Below are 19,301 nucleotides of genomic sequence, written 5' to 3' on the forward strand. Positions count from 1 at the left end.
ATATATAAGAAGACCATCCAGTGTGAAATGTATATCATTTCTACTTTCCAAAAATTAGCCTACTACAAAGATTTTGAGATGTGCCTCTTATATCTATGTATCTTACCTAAAAGTTTAGTTTAAAATATTGATGGAGAGGTCTAAATAGACTTTTTTGTACTTTATTTTCTTTTAAAGATTTTATTTATTTATTCATGAGAGACATAAAGAGGCAGAGACACAGGCAGAGGGAGAAGCAGGATCCACACAGGAAGCCCAATGTGGGACTCGATCCTGAGACTCCAGGATCATACCCTGGGCCAAAGGCAGTCGCTCAACTACTGAGCCACCCAGGCATCCCTGTACTTTATTTTTTAAAGGTTTTTTCTGACATTTTCATTTTGAAATAATTTGATTTTTTTAAAAACAGTAAAAATGCTTCAAAGAAATATCATCTTAACATTTTACATTACTTTGATACAGTCATCAAAATCAGGATCTTAACATTGATACGTAACTATTAACCAATCTATCATCTTATTCAAATTTCACCAATTGTCCCAGAAATACCACCTTTCTAGTATAGGATCTAGTCTAAAATCACATGTATTTGTTTTATCTTCTCAATCTCCTCAACTCTTTTTAAGCAACAGCTACTTTCTTGAGGAAAAATTTGTTTGTAAAATTTGGATTAGGAATTGATTAGACCACATTGGATATTAACTTACCGGCACCAAGTAGGCCCTCAATCAATGTTTATTTAGTCCACAGTAAAGAAATTAAATTAATTTCTTTATGGAATCATACAAAGGGGAATTTAAAAGGAAGTTAAATAGCAAAATAGAGAGAAAATAAATCTCTGAAAACAAAATCATGGTAAATAAGAAGGAAAATAAAAGGAGAATTTGATTTTTTTTTTTTTAAATTAACTTCTGGTAAAGTAAGACTTCTTTGTCCCATCAAATGTAAACTCTCTGTTATCAAACACTGTTCTTGCAACAGAAAATGTTTGGGAAAAATAGCCAAATTCAGTCATTGTTTAAACTACATCATAGCACATACTTAGATTCTTTAAAACTTTTTTGCAAATTGACAGGACTAAATATTTCATTTAAATATCCATTCTTTGTGTGTTTCGATACCACCTGGGTGTCTTTTATCACATATGGTGACTGCAGAAAGCATAAAGATAACAAGTCAGATTCTTGACCCAAAACAGTGAATTTATGCTATACACGTTGATGACAGTCTACCTAACTCTGATGTTTCTAGTCTTTAGGCTGATATTTCTAATATTCTGTTTCATTCCTCTCTTTGCCACATGGGGAAACCGACATTCTGGGTGGCAGGTAGAGGAATATATTTTCCTGTTGAACTTTTAAATCTAGAAATACATTTTGAAGATTATTGCAATGAAATCATAATCAACTTTACAAACTGCATTATTGCTATGATGCTTTTTAATACCAACTAATTTGCAAGCAGGTATGTAAGTATGAATAGGAACTTCTTGAGAGGAGTAACTTAATATTCAAAATTATATTCTTAGAAAAAGGGTTTCCAATCATTACCATGACTGGTAAATAAAGACAAAATCAACCCAGAAAAGTCATAGTGTAATGAGGTATCAAAGCATTAGTTCTGTTCTGTTACTGTGTCCTGGAAATGTTGGAAGCATTTCTTCCAAAAATAAGTGAGCACTCTGTCCCCACCTACAAAATTAGAACACTGGACTTATTACTTTTCAAAGACATATCCTTTGATTAAATAAATGCAAAAGCAAAAGCTCAGCAAGGGAAAGTCTGCAGATAAATGCAGACTTTTCTCTAGTAGAAAAAAGGATACGAAGGTGGGCTCTGAAAGTTTGTCCTCTATTCTTATGACGAAGATTTATAAACACACTTTGTCCCAGGCTCTCTATTAAATTCTATAATTATTTATCCTATTTTCCCTACTATTTAACAAAGCTTACTGAGCATCTATTATGTTCAAGACATACATGAAATGCACATATGAAAAAATGATTCCTGACTTTTTACTGGATGCTTGCGTCAAGAGTCTTTAAAAAGGCAAATTCAAACACAGACTTTACTTCTAGAAATGCAGCTTAAGAAAAGGAGTTATTTGAAAAGGTTTTCATACAGATTTTTTTTCAGGTTTTTTATAGTAGCAAAAAAACACAAAAACAAACTAAATGTTTCCAAATGAGGATTTGCATAATAATGTGTATAACATATGGCAATTATTCAAAATGGCTATATCACTACTTAAAATGGTAATATAAAATAGGTTACTTGACACAGATAGGTACTGTGTATACTTCACAGTTACTTGATACAGATAGGTACTGAAAGTATATTTCAAGTTTAAAAAGCATTTTGTAAAATGCTATCAATCTGTGACCATATTTTAAAAATATATAAACATAGAAAATGTCAAATTTGGGAGTAATGGATTCTGGGTTTTTAAGTTAATTCCTCTTGTACTGCTATGTATTTTTAAGAGTTCTATTATAAACATGCATTATTTGTAGGATTGGCAGATAGAGAGATAAGGAGCTAATGAAGAGATCAATGATAGAACATGATTATATAATGCACATATTCTTTTATCCCTTTCTTCAAGGAGTTTACATCCAGAAAAAAATTTTTTTGAAAAAAAAACACATTATTTGATATCAACCTTCTGTAACAAACTATCTTCTAAATTCTCTGCTCTTTTCCCATTCATTTAAGAAATATTTTTCAATATTTGACTTTTACCTTCTCCTTTCCTAGGAAATGCATAAGAAGATGAACATGATATGGCTTATTATCTCGAGGCACTTTTAGCTGTATTAAGGAATACCTTATAAAAGAGGAGTATAGACAAATTTCTCCAGAAATTCCAAGAAAGAGATAAAGAACTTACGTTTATCTCTTATGCATATTTGGATACACACTTATGATAAAGCAGTTTGACAATCAGTATTGAAAGCATTAAAAATTAGAACCTTAGAGATAGCAATTCTCACAAGAGCATACCCTAAGAAAGTAATCAGAATATGTACAAGTATTTTATACACAAAATGGTGATTTCAACTCAATGTCTGAAAGAAGAAATATACAATAATGAGGTATTAGTAAAACAAATCATTTAACATCTTTATGATGGAGTATTTCAACAAAAAATCCTTCTTTCGGGGATGTGCATAATGGTACAGAAAAGATAAATGACGAAGAATAAATAGACATATGCACAGTGTGATTCTATTTTTAATATAAAACTGGAAATAAAATACATAGAGAAGAAATAGAAAGAAAACCAAATGCTCACAAAGGACATCTCTGGGCTAAGACTACATGTAACTTTTATTACTTTTTATTTTAACATACATCTTCATTGTAACAATAAAATGTGTGCTTTTTAAAAGAATTTCTAGGGACGCCTGGCGGCTCAGAGGTTAAGTGTCTGCCTTCTGCCCAGGGCATGATCCTGGAGTCCTGGGATCGAGTCCCACGTCAGACTCCCTGCATGGGGCCTGCTTCTCTCTCTCTCTCTCTCTATCTCTCATGAATAAATAAATAAAATATTTTTTAAAAAAAAAGAATTTCTAAGCATAAATTTAGCGTATCTTTTCATTCCTCAGGAGAACTAATGATGTCAATGCTATTGTCCATGAAGTAAATAAAAAAGAACCTCATTTAAATTACAGGCTTTTTGCAGGAACTATGAGAAATCAGCTACAGGTGGGAAACCCTGTCCCAAGATCCACAAACCGGTGTGTGGTTCTGATGGGCAAACTTACCGCAACGGCTGTGAATTCTGCAAAGCAGCTATGTAAGCACATGGAAACAGCTACTTGAGCAGCGCACTTAATTGGGGCCAGCAGAGTATGGGTCTAGGAATGTACTCACTATGTCTTTACTGTACTAGGTATTGTGCAGATAACTCTTATTTAGAATAAGACAGTGTAATTATCCCCAAACAGACCTAAAAAGAAGTACCCTTTCCCCGTTCATCCAGCTTAGGCTTAACCCATTTCCACTGTTTTCATTCTGAGCACCATCTCTTTTCTTTCAGGAAAAAAAAACGGAGAGCTTGGTTTCCAACACAATGGGAAATGTTGATTCCTGACACTGCAAGGCTAGAGGTGCACTCAGTTTGTCTTTTGGGCCAGATGATTTTGTCCCTGTCACTCAACACCCTTTGCGGGGTTATTTCCCACCTGTTATCATGCATAAAAGACAACAGTTTCAATGAAGTTATTTTGGCAGACTTTCGACATGGATGTTCTTTTTAGATAGCAGTGGGGCCACCTGTTTGATTTAGTTAGACCACCTGATTTACTTAGACCACCTGATTTACTTAGACCAGCTAGTTTGATTTAGTTAGTATGGAAAAATACCACCTGGAAACAAACTTGGGACATAGACTGTTACTATGTTTCTCAAACCCAGAATTCTCCAATCAGTGCTTTGAATCTCAAGTCTTCAGATTTATCCAGATGAACTCGAGGGTAGCAAAGGTAAGTCCAAGAAAATATATATTATCTGTACCAGATTAGCATTCCTTAGTAAATAATATAGTGGAGGAAATATTTTGCCCTAACAGACACATAGAGTTTGTTTTAGAGCTTCTCAGCTTGTTGGCGGAGACAAGAAGAAGTACCAAATGAGACAGAAGGTTCGTTGCTTCAGTCTTTGGAACAGCTGAATAGGTTCTGGAACAGCTGAAGCCTGTAGGCTAGATGTCTCTGGTTTTGTCAGATTTTTCAGTTTACTGCAGTACTACATGATGTACAGAAGATAGTATGAGCTTCTATGTGTGGTAAAACGTGAAAACCCTTGAAAGCATAGGTTTATTGGCATGTTGTAGGTGCTTAGAAGTCTAAGGGAAGGAAAGAAGGAAGGAAGGGAGGAAAGAAGGAAGGAAGGAGGGAAGGAAAAAATGGAAAAGCAGAAGAAAAGAATCCAGAAACATTGTGAAAAAATGGTATCTTTGAGAAGGCTATTTCCAAAGTCTCAAATTGAGTATGTGGAAAAAATGAGGTCAGCACTCAGAGAACTGTAGGGTTACATACTTTTTAGCATACTGCTACTAACACAGAGATCTCCAACAAATGGCAACCAGCTGGATGTGGCTTAGGGATATTCTTAGCCCACACACAGTCACTTCTTTTCATAGATGCCAATATTTAAAAATTGAAAAGTTCACATAAAAAACTGGATTTCTAGAAACTCTGGACAAGTGAGAGGATCTGCTGACGTAGTGCCCATGCTCCTTAGTAACAATGGCAAATTTCTGAGTCTTCGGGTGAGTGGTTCCCACAAGGGCCCCAGGACCAGCTTCACTCGTTCTCATTAGCCCTGGCTCCTGATGGCATTATGAGCGGTGTATCTCACTTTAAAGCACAACAGTTTTGAGCACTTTATCAAGTACCCTTGGTTTTGAAAGATCCACAACCTAAAGAAGCAGGCCATTCCATCAACAAAGAATAATTTCTTTTTCTTTTTTTAGATTTTATTTATTTATTATTTGAGACAGAGACAGGGAGTGTGAGGAAGAGCAGAGGAAGAGGGACAAGCCAATTCTGGGCTGAGGGCAGAGCCCAACATGGGGCTCGATCTCATGACCCTGAGATCATGACCTGAGCCAAAATCAAGAGTCCGACGCTTAACCAACTAAGCCAGCCAGGCCCTTCCAAGAACAACTTCTTTATAGCAAGTTAGTTTTTGCCTCTTTATTACTTCCACCAAGTGGTAATACTTCTGCTTTGAAACCACACGCAAAAAGTGGTTTCCCCTACGACCCAGCAATTGCACTGCTGGGATTTACCCCAAAGATACAGATACAGTGAAATCCCGGGACACCTACATCCCAATGTTTATAGCAGCAATGTCCACAATAGCCAAACTGTGGAAGGAGCCTCGGTGTCCATCGAAAGATGAATGGATAAAAAAGCTGTGGTCTATGTATACAATGGGATATTCCTCAACCATTAGAAACGACAAATACCCACCATTTGCTTTGATGTTGATGGAACTGGAGGGTATTATGCTGAGTGAAATAAGTCAATGGGAGAAGGACAATCATTATATGGTTTCATTCATTTGGGGAATATAAAAAAATAGTGAAAGGGAATAAAGGGGAAAGGAGAGAAAATGAGTGGGAAATATCAGAGAGGGAGACAGAACATGAGAGACTCCTAACTCTGGCAAACGAACAAGGGGTGGTGGAAAGGGAGGTGGGTGGGGGGTGGGGGTAACTGGGTGATGGGCACTAAGGGAGGCACTTGATGGGATGAGCACTGGGTGATATATTATATGTTGGCAAATCGAACTCCAATAAAAAAATAATTAATTTAAAAAATGGCTTCCCAACCACCTTTTTATAACACATGCACATGGGCGTACACGCACATGCACACACGCATCCAGGCACACACACAGGCACACACAACGCACACACACAACTTGTGCTTCCCTTCCCACATTCTCTTCTTTCAAATAACTCCCAGTCTTACCTTCTTTCAATAGAATATCATCAGCTACCTTAGCAGGCTTTATTTTAAATCCCTTCTTGCAAGAGTATCAACTTACACTAGTGACCAAAGCACAAATCTAAATTTAAAAAAAAGATTATAGCTACCAGTGTTTGAGTGCTTTCCCTGTGTCAGACATTGTTCTAAGGGCTTTACATGTATTATTTTATTAAATATTCACAAGAACCCAATGAGATAGGCATTGTAATTACATTTATCTTACATAAGAGGGATCCGAAGCACGGAAACACGTGATCAGTCACCAAGTTAATAAGAGACAGAAACAGAAATCAAACTCAGACAACCTGTCCCTTACTGTAGGAACTGTATAAATATTCTTTCCATGGACTTATTAACAAGTTAGTGTCTAAAGTATTCCAAGGTACCAATAAAAATCGAAGGAAATAAATAGACCTGCATATTTTAATTATGATTGCTAAAACTGCAATGCTAGTTATGAGATATTCAAGGACTCCCCAAGATACTCTGCAGTGTCACACAACACCATTGTGGAATTTGGGGAATTCCAAATTCCACCATTGTGGGTGGCATCAGATGCCACCCATCTGATGGAGATGAAGAGCTGTTTGTATTGTTTGAGTTTATTACAGGCAGAAGATATTTTATAGAAATTAAGAGATAAAATGTAGAATATAGACTCTGTCACAATAAAATTCTGTGACAATCTCTATTTTTCATTGGAGAAATGAAGACAATATCTATAAAATAGGTTGTTTTAAGAATTGAATTATATACCACATGCTGGCAAATTGAATTTAAATAAGATTTCTAAAAAGAATTGAATGGGATAATTCATGTAAAGCACTTGACACAGCATATGGTCCTGGATGTTTAAGTAAATATTTATTATTTTTAATAGAGGGTATACAAGCTGGAAGTAAAATATTTGGACCAGCAAATCAGTATACTAATGTGACAGAGATGATCTTGAACAAGCAAACTTTATGTCCTTGGGCAATCTGTTTTCTCTCTTGTGGCAAACTATGAGGTCTCACAATTTCAAGATCTCTGAGTCTTTTAACAAAAGAGTCTAGAAAGCAGCCTCAAGTATGTGATGGCATCAAATGTCACAGGCTGTCTATATCTAATCTGCTACAGACTATAAGTGGCCACATAGACTCATAATACATACACACATAAATGTGACCAGTTACACTCTGTGGCTATTATATAATAAACAAAACATGGGAGAGTCATGTTTCTAATCTCAAATACGCCCATGGATATAATAACAAGAGCTGACATTAATGGAACATTTTAGTGTGTGTGTCAGATATATGCATCATCTCAAGAAATAATGATGAAATTAAATATATTTGAATTTCAGTTTGTAGCAAAACTTTGTGTGCTGAGGGAGGAAACTGACACCCAAAGCAGAGAGGTTATCCAAGATTCTATCTCAAGCATCTCCTACCCTACAGGACGCTGTGTTCTGAAACTAATGCCTCTATGTGGGTGAAGATTGGGTGAATTGATCAATTAATAAGTCAACTGAGAAATGGCAAAAGGACCTCCAGGTAAATAGTGATTATCTAGTGCTTGACCTTTGGCCTTTTTCTTAATATTGTGAAGTATTTAATGAGACTTGGTAACCAACTGGCAAGTCTCCCTCTGACAGTTTTAGCAACATGGCACTGAATTTAAGAGACATTATGTCTTCCAGGCAATATGAATTATATTTCAAAAACCAGACCAAATATTCAAATCATCTGCTGGATTCAGTTCAACCTATTTGTGTCCATGTCTGAATATCTTAGCGAATGCTATGGAGCTGATGCCTTCCATCTTGTACATACATGGGGTGCAAAGAACAAAACCTGACATACTCTCTCTCAGAGAGCCTAATCTAAGACAGAATATTCCAAGACCCAAATGTGAAGATGACAATGGGAGACAATTGTCAAGGTGGGAGGATTCCCATCACTAAAGAAGAGGTTAAATGTTCCATTTAAGAAAATTAGAGGATTAGGGGCACCTCTGCCTTAGCTCTGGTTATGATCTCAGGGTCCTGGGATCCAGCCTCATGAAGGGCTCCCTGCTCAGCAGGGAGTCTGCTTCTCCATCTCCCACTGCTCCTCCATCCCCCAGGCTCACATGCGCTCTATCTCTCTTTCAAAAAATAAAATAATATAAAATAAAATCTTAAAAGAATAAAAAAGAAAATTAGAGGATTAAAAGTAATTACTGCAAACACCCTTTGGGAAGATGTGGTATATGTATACAATGGAATATTACTCAGCCATTAGAAACGACAAATACCCACTATTTGCTTCACGTGGAGGGACCTGGAGGGTATTGTACTGAGTGAAAAAAGCCAATCGGAAAAGGACAAACACTATATGGTCTCATCCATCTGGGGAATATAAAAATTAGTGAAAGGGAATAAAGGGAAAGGAGAGAAAATGAGTGAAAATATCAGTGAGGGTGACAAAACATGAGAGACACCTAACTCTGGGAAATGAACAAGGGGTAGTGGACGGGGAAGTGGGCGGGGGGGTTGGGGTGACTGGGTGATGGGCACTGAGGGGGGCACTTGGCGAGATGAGCACTGGGTGTTATGCTATACGTTGGCAAATTGAACTCCAATAAAAAATAAATAAAAATAAATAAAAGAAAGAAATTAAAAAAAAAAAAAGAAAACACCCTTTGGTATGGCTTGGAGAACAGTGTTATAGAGAAAAGATAATAGAGAAAGCACTGCTTTACTCAGTGTGACCAGCAATACCTTCTACAAGTTCGGGAGACAGTCTCTGAGACCCCAGAGCAGAGGCTTCATGAGACTTCATCTTCTCAGTGTGAGGTCCTCACATGCAAAAGCATTTCATGATATTTGTTATTTACATATGCTATTTTGAAATGTGTTTAACCCTGAGCTAGGAGAAAAGCATAGGTGACCTAGCCCAGGGCACTGAGTATGTACAAAACAATTGTTTAGGCAAAATGCAAATGCAGCTATTATGGTCCATTTGTTGATATTTTGGAATTCACTGAATTGAGGCTTCTATGTGAGTATCTGGATATGAAAATAACCTGCATCAGATTTATTCATTTTGATCAATATATGGTAAAGCAAATGTAGCAAAATATTAATTGAAGATCCTGGTGGTGTGTTTATGGGTTTTCACTGCATAATTCTTTCAACTTGGTTGGATTTTGGAAATTTTCATAATGAAACTCTGGTTAAAATTATCTGGTCTTTAAGTATATTTAAATAGGTTAATAATATGGGGTTTATTATATGGGAGAAATATATACACACACACATATGTATCTACATAATCAGGCCTTCTGGCTCACTGAGCCTGTTCTGATGTTCATATGAATCCCAGTCAGTACAGAGAATAACTGCGGAAGGACAAAACAAAGTTGCCTTTTTACTATAGAAAAATTTAAAACTTGTCCTTTTTGATGCCCTAAAATTGCTGACCTGGTTAAAAGAAATCACTCATTATTTTCAAAACTGCCCTTCTAAAGAAGCTGAAATGAAAATCAAGCACTATCCAGAACCACTAAATCTGAGGACTTTTTAAAATTAGAGGAAATTGTAAGAATCGCCTACTTCACTCCCTTCCCAGAGCTGAAATTGTCTTTAGACTTCAAGAATGTTTATCCTGCACTTCCTTATATTGGAACAAGTTCTGCTACCTGGAACTACACAGATCAAATAATACCTTTCTCCTCCGTGCCAATGCCTTTTACATGATGAATCCAATGGCAACATCACTCCTAAGTCTGTCTATACTCAAGCCTATATTTTCTACTACAATCAACCAACCTTCTGCTATATTTTCTAGACCTCACTTTATCCAGGTCATTTTCCTTTAGACAAGCCTCAATTAATTCAAATTTTCTTAAATAGGTCACCCACCTTTGAGCACAATATTCCACTGTTTTTATAATATTGAGTTTATGACCGTCTAGAAATCCCAAGGTGATTTTCACATAAGCTTCTGTGTGGCATAATAGCTTGAGGCAAGAAGGTCAATGGTGTAATGTTATTCTCAAACATAAGGTCTCTTGTGTTTTGTTCCCTCATAAAAAATACATTATACATCATTGTTCCCCGCTGGACGCACTCATCACTTATTAATGACCCATGCCTCATGCATTTTTTACTAGCTTTTAAAATATAATTTGAGGTAAATAATTGGCACATCATTTATTTGTAGGAAAATGTCATGGGAATCTCTGTTTGGATATACAAACTTGCAAGGTCAGTAAGAGTACTGACAAAAGATAAATCACCTCTTAACAATAAAAAAAAAACCTGAACACTGAATTTACCACTCTCCCTGATGGATTCCACGATTTTTTTTCTTTTCTGTAAGATATGTGTCTGATAGAAGCATATTAAATTTTGGATATTTATGGGAGTTGGGGTGTGAAACTAGTTTTAAAAATGGCAATCCACTCAGGAAGTAACACCTTCCAGTTTGTGAAAATTACTCTATAATTTTTTTAAACAAAGTGACAGTGTTTAGCAATTAGGGTGGAGGATTTTTCAAATATATAATATGGTGGTGATCAGGATGATTTCTTCAGAAAGCATCTATTGAAGAGTTACCCTTCACTCCACCCAACAAGCAAGTCTGAAACAACAGAGCCTGACATGAAGGCTTCCATTTTCCTTCCCTTTGTGTTCGCGGCCATGTTCTCAGGTAAGAAAAGTTACTTTTGATGACTTTCCTTCCATAGGAATGTTGAGTTATTAGTAATACTTTGTCAGAGAACGTTAAAATGACAAATCTCTAACAGACAGAGAAAAGAAGAGTGTCATTTCAAACAGCATAAATACCCGCCGAAGGCATAAAGGTAAGGACCAGGTGAAAGAACACAGCATTATCTGGTGCTGCTGCAGACGCAGAGGAAAGGGGAAAGCAACACGTTACACTGAGAAGAAAATGCAGTCTAAAAGGATTATGAGAGTTTGGGAATACTCTCAAGCCATGTTGATAAAAAGAAAATAGGGTTTTGTGTTGGATGATCTGGGGCTGTGTGGTAACAAAGAAATGGGTTCAAACTCTGGGTTTTTAGTTTCTTGTTTGTTATTTTAGGCAACTCCATTTTTTTTTAATTTATTTTTTATTGGTGTTCAATTTACTAACATAAGCAACTCCATTTTTTAATCTCAATTTTCTCTGTTATAAAATGCAAACAAATATGCATTCCTGCCATCTGTCGAAAGAATCACATATACACTGCTTAGCCACCATTACCTGAGTTGTCTACAGCTGTCACCCGGCATACTTCTCTCCATTCCTTACCTGAATGCAATTGGGTGGTCTGTGTTCAAAGCTGAAATGTCCAGCCCGGGCTGTCAATTTCTCTAGGTGATAAATGACACAGATATTCTAGATTTTTATAATATATGTGTCAGAGAAAATGGATATATTACACATATATTTATTATTATGTATGCTTCAGAGAAAAATGCATATAGACAAAAACCCTTCCTAGAACATAAATGTTTTATAATGACAGGTACCATATACCTTTGTACACCACCTTGCTGGATGACAGTGAGTCGATACTGAGCAGACATTTGTTGTTAAAGAAAGTATATTAAAGCCAGATGCAGTGGCTCTATGGATTTGAAGGGTGAAGGAAAAAGAGCAATCAGAGGGGTGCCTGGGAGGCTCAGTAGGTTAATCGCTTATCATCTGCCTTCAGCTCAGATCATGACCCAAGGTCTGCGATCCAGCCTAAGGCTCCCTGTTTGGTAGGGACACTGCTTTTCCCTCTCCCTCAGCCTGATGCTCCCCCTGTTTGTGCTCTCTGCTCTCTCTCTTTCTCATCTCTGTCAAATAAAACTAAAATCTTTAAAAAAAAAAAAAAAGGGAGAGAGGGGAATCAGGAATTCCTACTGCAGCATAAATCAATGCCAAGAGTATATTTGGTGTGTAAAATCAGAAAAGCAAAATTAAAAAAAAAAAAGACTGAGGTTAATTATTTTACAAAAGTTTAACTTCAAAAAATGATTAAACCACATTCTAATATCTCTTTTTTACTTAAAAATTCCACCCCCAGTTTTTATTTTACAAATTTAACCATGTGAGCAATGCTATACTGCTCAGAATCCATTATACCATTGTTTGTACTACAAAGAGGAAACACAATAGCTTCTCATTGCTAGAAGGCCATCTAAATAAATTGTGCTAAATGTAATAAATGAAATAGTGTGTAGCTCTTGGGGAAAATCATACAGATGCTCTATAGTACTGATAAAGAAAAGACTCACTATACTGTGCAGAGAGAAACTAAGGAGTAGAGCAGTGTACAATGTGCTACTAATTATGTGGAAAATATATCCCAATGTGTTCGTAAATACATAAGACATCTCTTGGCTAATACAGAAAAACTGGGTAAATGTAACTGTGTGCAAAGGGGTTTGAGAAGGGAGAGAAACAGAAAGTGACTTTAAACTATTCATCCTTTTGTATCTTTAAAATTTGAGGTATTTGCTTGTATGACCTATTAAGCAAACATAATTAACAAGAAAATAGATCATCCTTTTAAGATTTTTAAGATTTTATTTATGGGACGCCTGGATGGCTCAGCAGGTGAGCACCTGCCTTCAGCTAGGGCGTGATCCCGGGGTCCTGGGATCGAGTCCCACATTGGACTCCCTCCATGGAGCCTGCTTCTTCCTCTGCCTATGTCTCTATCTTTCCCTCTCTCTGTCTCTCATGAATAAATCAATAAAATCTTAAAAATATATATCTTCAAATATTACATAATTCTAAAACATTGGATTACACATATAAAAAGCAAATAAAGTAAAAATATTACATTAAAAAAAAGATTTTATTTAGTTGAGGCAGAGAGTGAGTGAATGAGCAAGAGAAAGTGAGCATGAGCCAGGGGAGGGACAGAGAAGCAGACACCCCACTGAGTAGGGCCCCCAACACTGGACTCACCGAGGATCTCAGGATGATTACCTGAGCCTAAGGAAGTACATTAACCAACTGAGCCACCCAGACAGCCCAGCTGGTTGGATTTATTTCCATCCAACTCTTTATTCTAATGGATTTCTTCTCCAAGTTAGTGCCTGCTAAGGAACACTGTTTGGTTCTCATAACTCATGCATATACTCATCTCTCTGCTGAACATGATTAGTTTCTTACCCATTTTTTCTGGCTAGAGCCTTCTCTTCTTATGTGTCACTTCCTCCAGCAAGGAGAGATGATGCACTACTGTCTGTTATCTTGAGTCTGGGTCTGTTGTCTAATTTACTTCTCACATTTTCACTTTGATCATACTACTATAAATGCCTGTGTGCTTGTTTGCACCCACTTCTTGAAAGCAAGAAGCTTTCAAGCTTCTTGGGGTCAGAATAATAATGTCATATTGTGTGTCTAGATCTCACTGTAATAATGTTGTATGTCTAGATCTTACTGTAGTTCTGGCACAGTAATGGACTCTTCAAATAGGCTTCTTGGTAAATTGAAAGAATGGCTAGATCATACCCACAGACCCCACCCCACGCTATGCACAGTTAGTAAGCCAGGTTACTGAGTGCCAAGCTCCTGAGCCGGGCCTAAGACCTTGACCACCAGTAATAAAGTATACCATAGCAAGCATGCTCAATGGGTAACAATTAACGAGGCGTTTGACTTCTGTTAACTTTACTGGAAGGCACAAGTATGTGTACTTGCGGAAATATAAAGTGGGCCTATTGCTAATACAAGTGAATCTCAGGTATTGCCTGGAACCATCCATACCACAATGATTTCAGGTTGTAAAAATTGAAAAAAATTACCAAGGAAGCCTGTGAAGAAAAACAATGTGAGCCTGAAAACAACTTTGAGGAAGCCTCAAATTGAGAAAGTGAGGGTAAATGGATAATCATTAAACAGAAAAAGTGAGGAAGCCAAAAAGGAACCATCGTACCAAACCAAGGACATGAAACGTAAGACCCACCAGAATTCCATAGCATCAACAGCTATAAAACCATTCCATTCACTTATGGATTGTTGGCTAAACCCTGCTTATTTTGGAATAGAATTTGAATAAATCATATATGTATAAATGTATGTGTATGTATGTATATATATATATGAGATAACTATATATGTATATACTGATGGATAAACTTCCAGAACAAATTTGAGAAACAGAGTAGATAAGTTATGAAACATAGGAATTAAGAAATAGTCACAAAAAATAAAAATTTGGAGTAGTATAAGGGAAAATAATTCAGCTCAAGTAAATCAAACTTTGATTTAGAAATGGGGCAGGCTGGTTTGACCCCATGATTCTTAGGAACCAGGTGATACAGTTAGGTAAAAAATGCAAGAACCAAACATTAAGGTTATGAGAAGTTATGCAAAGCTTCTGTCTTGAGGTTTTGTTAAAAACAAATCAAAGAGGCATGAAATACATACTATTTCTGGGGATGAATGCTGTTAACTTTAAATTCTTAAATATAGATAACTTTATTTTTGTGCTTATGGTATCATTCCAGTGACTTCAACCCAGACTTGGAAATCCAGTGTTTTTAAACCACAAGAAGGTCCAGAGCCTGCATTTATTCTAGAGAGAAAAAATGAAGCTAACCATCAAAGAGAACAGCAGGCATCTAATCAGCAAGGAGGTGGCAACACAGAAGGAAAACAAGTGACATTTAGCCTGCAAGGACGACCAGAGTATTCTAATCAGCCAGGAAAACAAGGAAATTTTAATCAGCAAGAAAGGCCAGGAGTTCTCAATCAGCCTGGGAGTCTGCAACAGAATTCAAGGGACTGTAATCAAAAAGGGAATGCAGAAGCTTCTAATAAACAAGGAAAACCTGGATCATCTAGCCAGCAAAGGGATCCAGGGCCATCTAGTCAGAAAATGAAGCCAGGGTCATCTGGCCAGCCAGGTGGTTCAGGGTCATCTAGCCAGGGTCGGCATCCAGGATCATCCAGCCAGCAAGGGAAGCCAGGATCATCTGGCCAGCAAGGGGGTTCAGGGTCGTCTAGCCAGCAAGGGAAGCCAGGATCATCTGGCCAGCAAGGGGGTTCAGGGTCATCTAGCCAGCAAGGGAAGCCAGTGTCATCAAGCCAGCAAGGGGGTTCAATGTCATCTAGACAGCAAGGAAGACCAGGATGGTATAGCCAACAAGGGAAATCAAGGTCTTTTTATAATCAAGAAGAAAGAAAAACTGTAGGCAACCCTTTGAGTGCCAGTATAACGGACATTCAGGTTAGTGTTCATCTCTTTTTCCCCCTCTGCCATTTTATGTTCCAAGACTTGAAATAGTTAACAGAACATACTGTAGTAATAACGACTGGTGGTGATGATGATCCAACAAATGAGGAGGAACCCGGAGATGGTCGTTTTCAGATACACCGACGGTCATTAATGAGTGTCGTGCTCTTCCATTCCACTTCCCATTCCCTTCTACCATCTTCCACTCCAGCCCTTCTCCCGATACTGGACTAGGTGAGACCTTCCTGAACAGAGTCCCCATCCCCGCCACATTTAACATTCATGCCCATCTCCATCCCATCCATAATCTACAAGCCCCTCAAGTGCTATTTCTAAATCACAAATCTGATCTGATCCATCACCGCCCCGCTGGAAATTCTTCAGTGGCACCATACCTAGAAGATAGGACCCAAACTCCTGAGCATGGCATTGAGGATTTCGTAATCATTGGATATGATCGGACATTTCACGTCACTCTGGTCACACATCATCCACTTTTACATGTTCCTTTATTTTCCACAAATGTATTCCTAATACTGGTGATACCCTCTCTCATAGAATGTTGCTCTGTACTTGATTGTATGTTCAGTTGGATCATGAACTCCTCTAAAGAAAGTGCCAGTTCTTTGGAAATCTGGGTCCCCAGATTCTAGAACAACTAATAGGTTCTCTCGAACCTCTTGTCAGATGAGTGAAAAGGTGATGTGTGGGAGACATTGTTGCAAACAGCTGCACATCCAGGACTCCCGTGTTCCCTTTGAGTCCTGCTGCGCTTTGCCTTCACTCGCCAGTCTCTCTGTCTCCCAACTGCCATGTAACAGTGATCCTGAGCACTGCACCTGCTAATCCGGAACAGATTTGTAGGACACTCCCTCCACCTCATTATCTTCACGGGAACTTCATTTTTTTACCTCAGATTTGTCACCCCTCACTTGGCTCCCTTTCAAATGAAAATTGCGTGTCCCTCTCCATCCTTATGTCTAGGTGGACATGAAGTAGTGGTCTCCCAGGGACGGGGTTCTGCCGTCCACAGCTTACTGCCTCCTCCAGCATGTTTCCAAGTGTTTAGGGGCCACTTCAAAGCTTTCTCAGGAAGCTCTTCAGAAACATGTGAGACAACCCTGTCCATTTCACAGACTATGTGGAAGGAAAGTAAGGCAGCGCTATGAAACGGTGGTAGTGTCGACCAACAGGAAAGACTGAGCTTTTTTTTGTCCAGCTTCCTTGGTCCTAAGAAAACTAAGCCTCCTGTCGAAGATCCTCACAACTTCAGTCAGTGTCTCTGTTCTCATCTGCTGTCAGAGCTCCTTTGTGCTCACAGATCTGTGTCATTCTCTAAGTCGACTCTAAGCAACTGCCTCGGGTAGTACTTAAGTCTGCACAATCCTACTACCTGCTGCCTCATTTCCTTTTGTGAGACAAGAAAAAAGAAAGGTTTGGTAAATCATGGCCTCTTTGGGGGCAGCTGTGTGTCAGTCCATCCAGTGACTCTTGATTTTGGCTCAGGTTGTGGTCTCAGGGTCTGTGACCCCCTCATGGTGAATCAGCTAAAGAGTCTCTCCCTCTGCCCCTCCCACCAGCCCTCTCTCACCCACACTCTCTCTCTTCTTATATATATATATAATAAATCTATAAAAATACATAATTGGGAAGCCTGGGTGGCTCAGCAGTTGAGCATCTGCCTTCTGCTCAGGGCATGATCCTGGAGTCATAATGTCTTTTCCATAATTATTGTTTTCTCCATGAGGGGAAGATTTGTCTACAAAGAATTAATGTGGAGGCAGTCTCACATGTAATGAGGGCAGGGGTTCTAGAGTCCCATAATTCAGGGTTTGAAACCCAGCTTGGGTATTTATCCATATCTGGTCTTGGGCTTTTCACATAAATATACTATATGCCTGCAATGATACAATAGAGCTAACCCTACACAATTTTTTTTCAGGATTGTTGTGTAGTTTAAAATAAACGGATTCACAAAATGATTGGCTTAATGCAATGCTTAATCAATAATTTTGAGCAATAACTCTTAGTTTTATTATAATTCTGAGAATTAAACTGAATTCCCTTTATGTGCCTAATGGTCTTTCACATTACTGCAGACTGACAAAACCAGCAGCAAGAACCCAACTGGACATACAAAATGTCAGTCTATCTACAAGCCAGTCTGTGGTTCTGATGGAAAAACCTATGGGAATCGTTGTGTATTCAATGAAGCCAAAAGGTAAGCTGACGCTGTGTCTTTGTATCAGGAAGTATGATTCTGATCCAAAAGGAGTTGAAGAACATTTTTCTCTGTTTCTCTGTAGTTTTCTCAATAGCACCTTGGGTGTTTGTCAAAGGACACATGACCGGTATTAACCCTGAACAGTAAATTCAGGCATTTTCTGAGAGAATGTGATACATTCAGCTTTTTAAGTAGGAATAAATTTATTATTGAGTCATTGAGTCACATATTCATTAAACTTCCACTATAAACCAGGCATTGCATGTGTGGAGGTGAGGAGGTGAGCAAAACACACAGAATTGCTTCCTGCTCCCACAAAGCTTTCCTTTTTGCAGTTGAAGACAGCAAACAAAATGTATCAGAGGATAAACACAGCTACGAACCCCATAGATTAATTCAGCCTATTAAAATGTATCTTAAATTTAAATAACAATATTGAAGAATGGATTTGGTGAGCCAGGCAAACATTTCAAGGTTGCCTTCTTGTTCATCCACAAGAAATACAATGATCCTAAGGCAGTTTAAAATTAGAACATGGGACTCAGAAAGAGTTACATGTCTCAGCTTTCAAAATTAATGAAGGGCCGCAAAGATAGTAATGAGGTAAAAATTACACCTCTCTTGTTTTTGGTCGTTGAATTACTTATGAAGGCTGAATAAATTGTTCATGCAGAAATAAATAAATGTTAAAGGTCAGTGTGCCCTAGAGCAATAAAAATTGGAGCGGGAAGAAACATAAGATGCCCCTTCTCTCATTTTATACCTAAGACAGCTAGCCCAGGGACAAGGAACACCTGGCACACAGTCACAATTTCTCAAAGCAGTCAGTATGAAACTGGCCAGCCAAAGCCCCAACTTGCTCTTTCCCATGTGATTTTTAAATAATCTCATTTTCTCTCTGTGTTGGTGCCACAGTTTCTTGATCCTTAATTTCTTTCATTATCTCATTTTCAGGATGAGTAATGGAAAACTGAGTCTGAACTATGAAGGGAAATGCTAGCTTTGACAGCAACCGAATTGCCTGGAACCTCAAAATCTACTTTCACTTCTCCTTAAACAATGGGTTTCCTTGGGCGTTCTGCTGAGGTCAGCAAAAGTCTTGCCAATAGGATGGATCCTTCATTATTTTCAAGGTTGTTCCACTACAAATAAAGTCAGTTCCAGAGTTGCTTCTGATTTCTGGGATCATTTATTTTCTAGACTTTCCCAAATTCATGGATATAGAACACAGATTGATTTTTGCCTGACACAGAGCATTAGGGTGAGAAAAATAGGTGAAATTCTTAAAAAGTAGTACTGAGTTCTAGGTCAGTGTTTATGAACACTTCAAACAATTAATGGCATTGATTTTCAAGGGATAGA

General features: G+C 37.8%; 1 protein-coding gene across 1 annotated transcript; it reads left to right on the forward strand.

Moving 5' to 3' along the window:
• Window positions 1-10,699: 10,699 nt before the first annotated feature.
• MARCOL (MARCO like) lies at window positions 10,700-19,101 on the forward strand. The gene is made up of 4 exons (XM_077896457.1): window positions 10,700-11,181; window positions 14,988-15,709; window positions 17,815-17,936; window positions 18,894-19,101. Exons 1-4 carry the CDS (start codon window positions 11,133-11,135, stop codon window positions 18,937-18,939), a joined length of 939 nt encoding a protein of 312 aa, XP_077752583.1. The 5' UTR covers window positions 10,700-11,132; the 3' UTR covers window positions 18,940-19,101.
• The last annotated feature ends 200 nt before the right edge of the window (window positions 19,102-19,301 follow it).

This window comes from Canis aureus, chromosome 5, assembly GCF_053574225.1.
Source record: "Canis aureus isolate CA01 chromosome 5, VMU_Caureus_v.1.0, whole genome shotgun sequence".
NCBI classification, from domain to species: domain Eukaryota; kingdom Metazoa; phylum Chordata; class Mammalia; order Carnivora; family Canidae; genus Canis; species Canis aureus.

Excerpts from the sequence above, each read along its gene's own strand:
- MARCOL (XM_077896457.1), top strand. The coding sequence starts at position 11,133 with ATGAAGGCTTCCATTTTCCTTCCCTTTGTGTTCGCGGCCATGTTCTCA. Across the intron at positions 11,182-14,987 it reads GTTCGCGGCCATGTTCTCAG|TGACTTCAACCCAGACTTGG; the intron begins GTAAGAAAAGTT and ends GTATCATTCCAG. Across the intron at positions 15,710-17,814 it reads CCAGTATAACGGACATTCAG|ACTGACAAAACCAGCAGCAA; the intron begins GTTAGTGTTCAT and ends ACATTACTGCAG.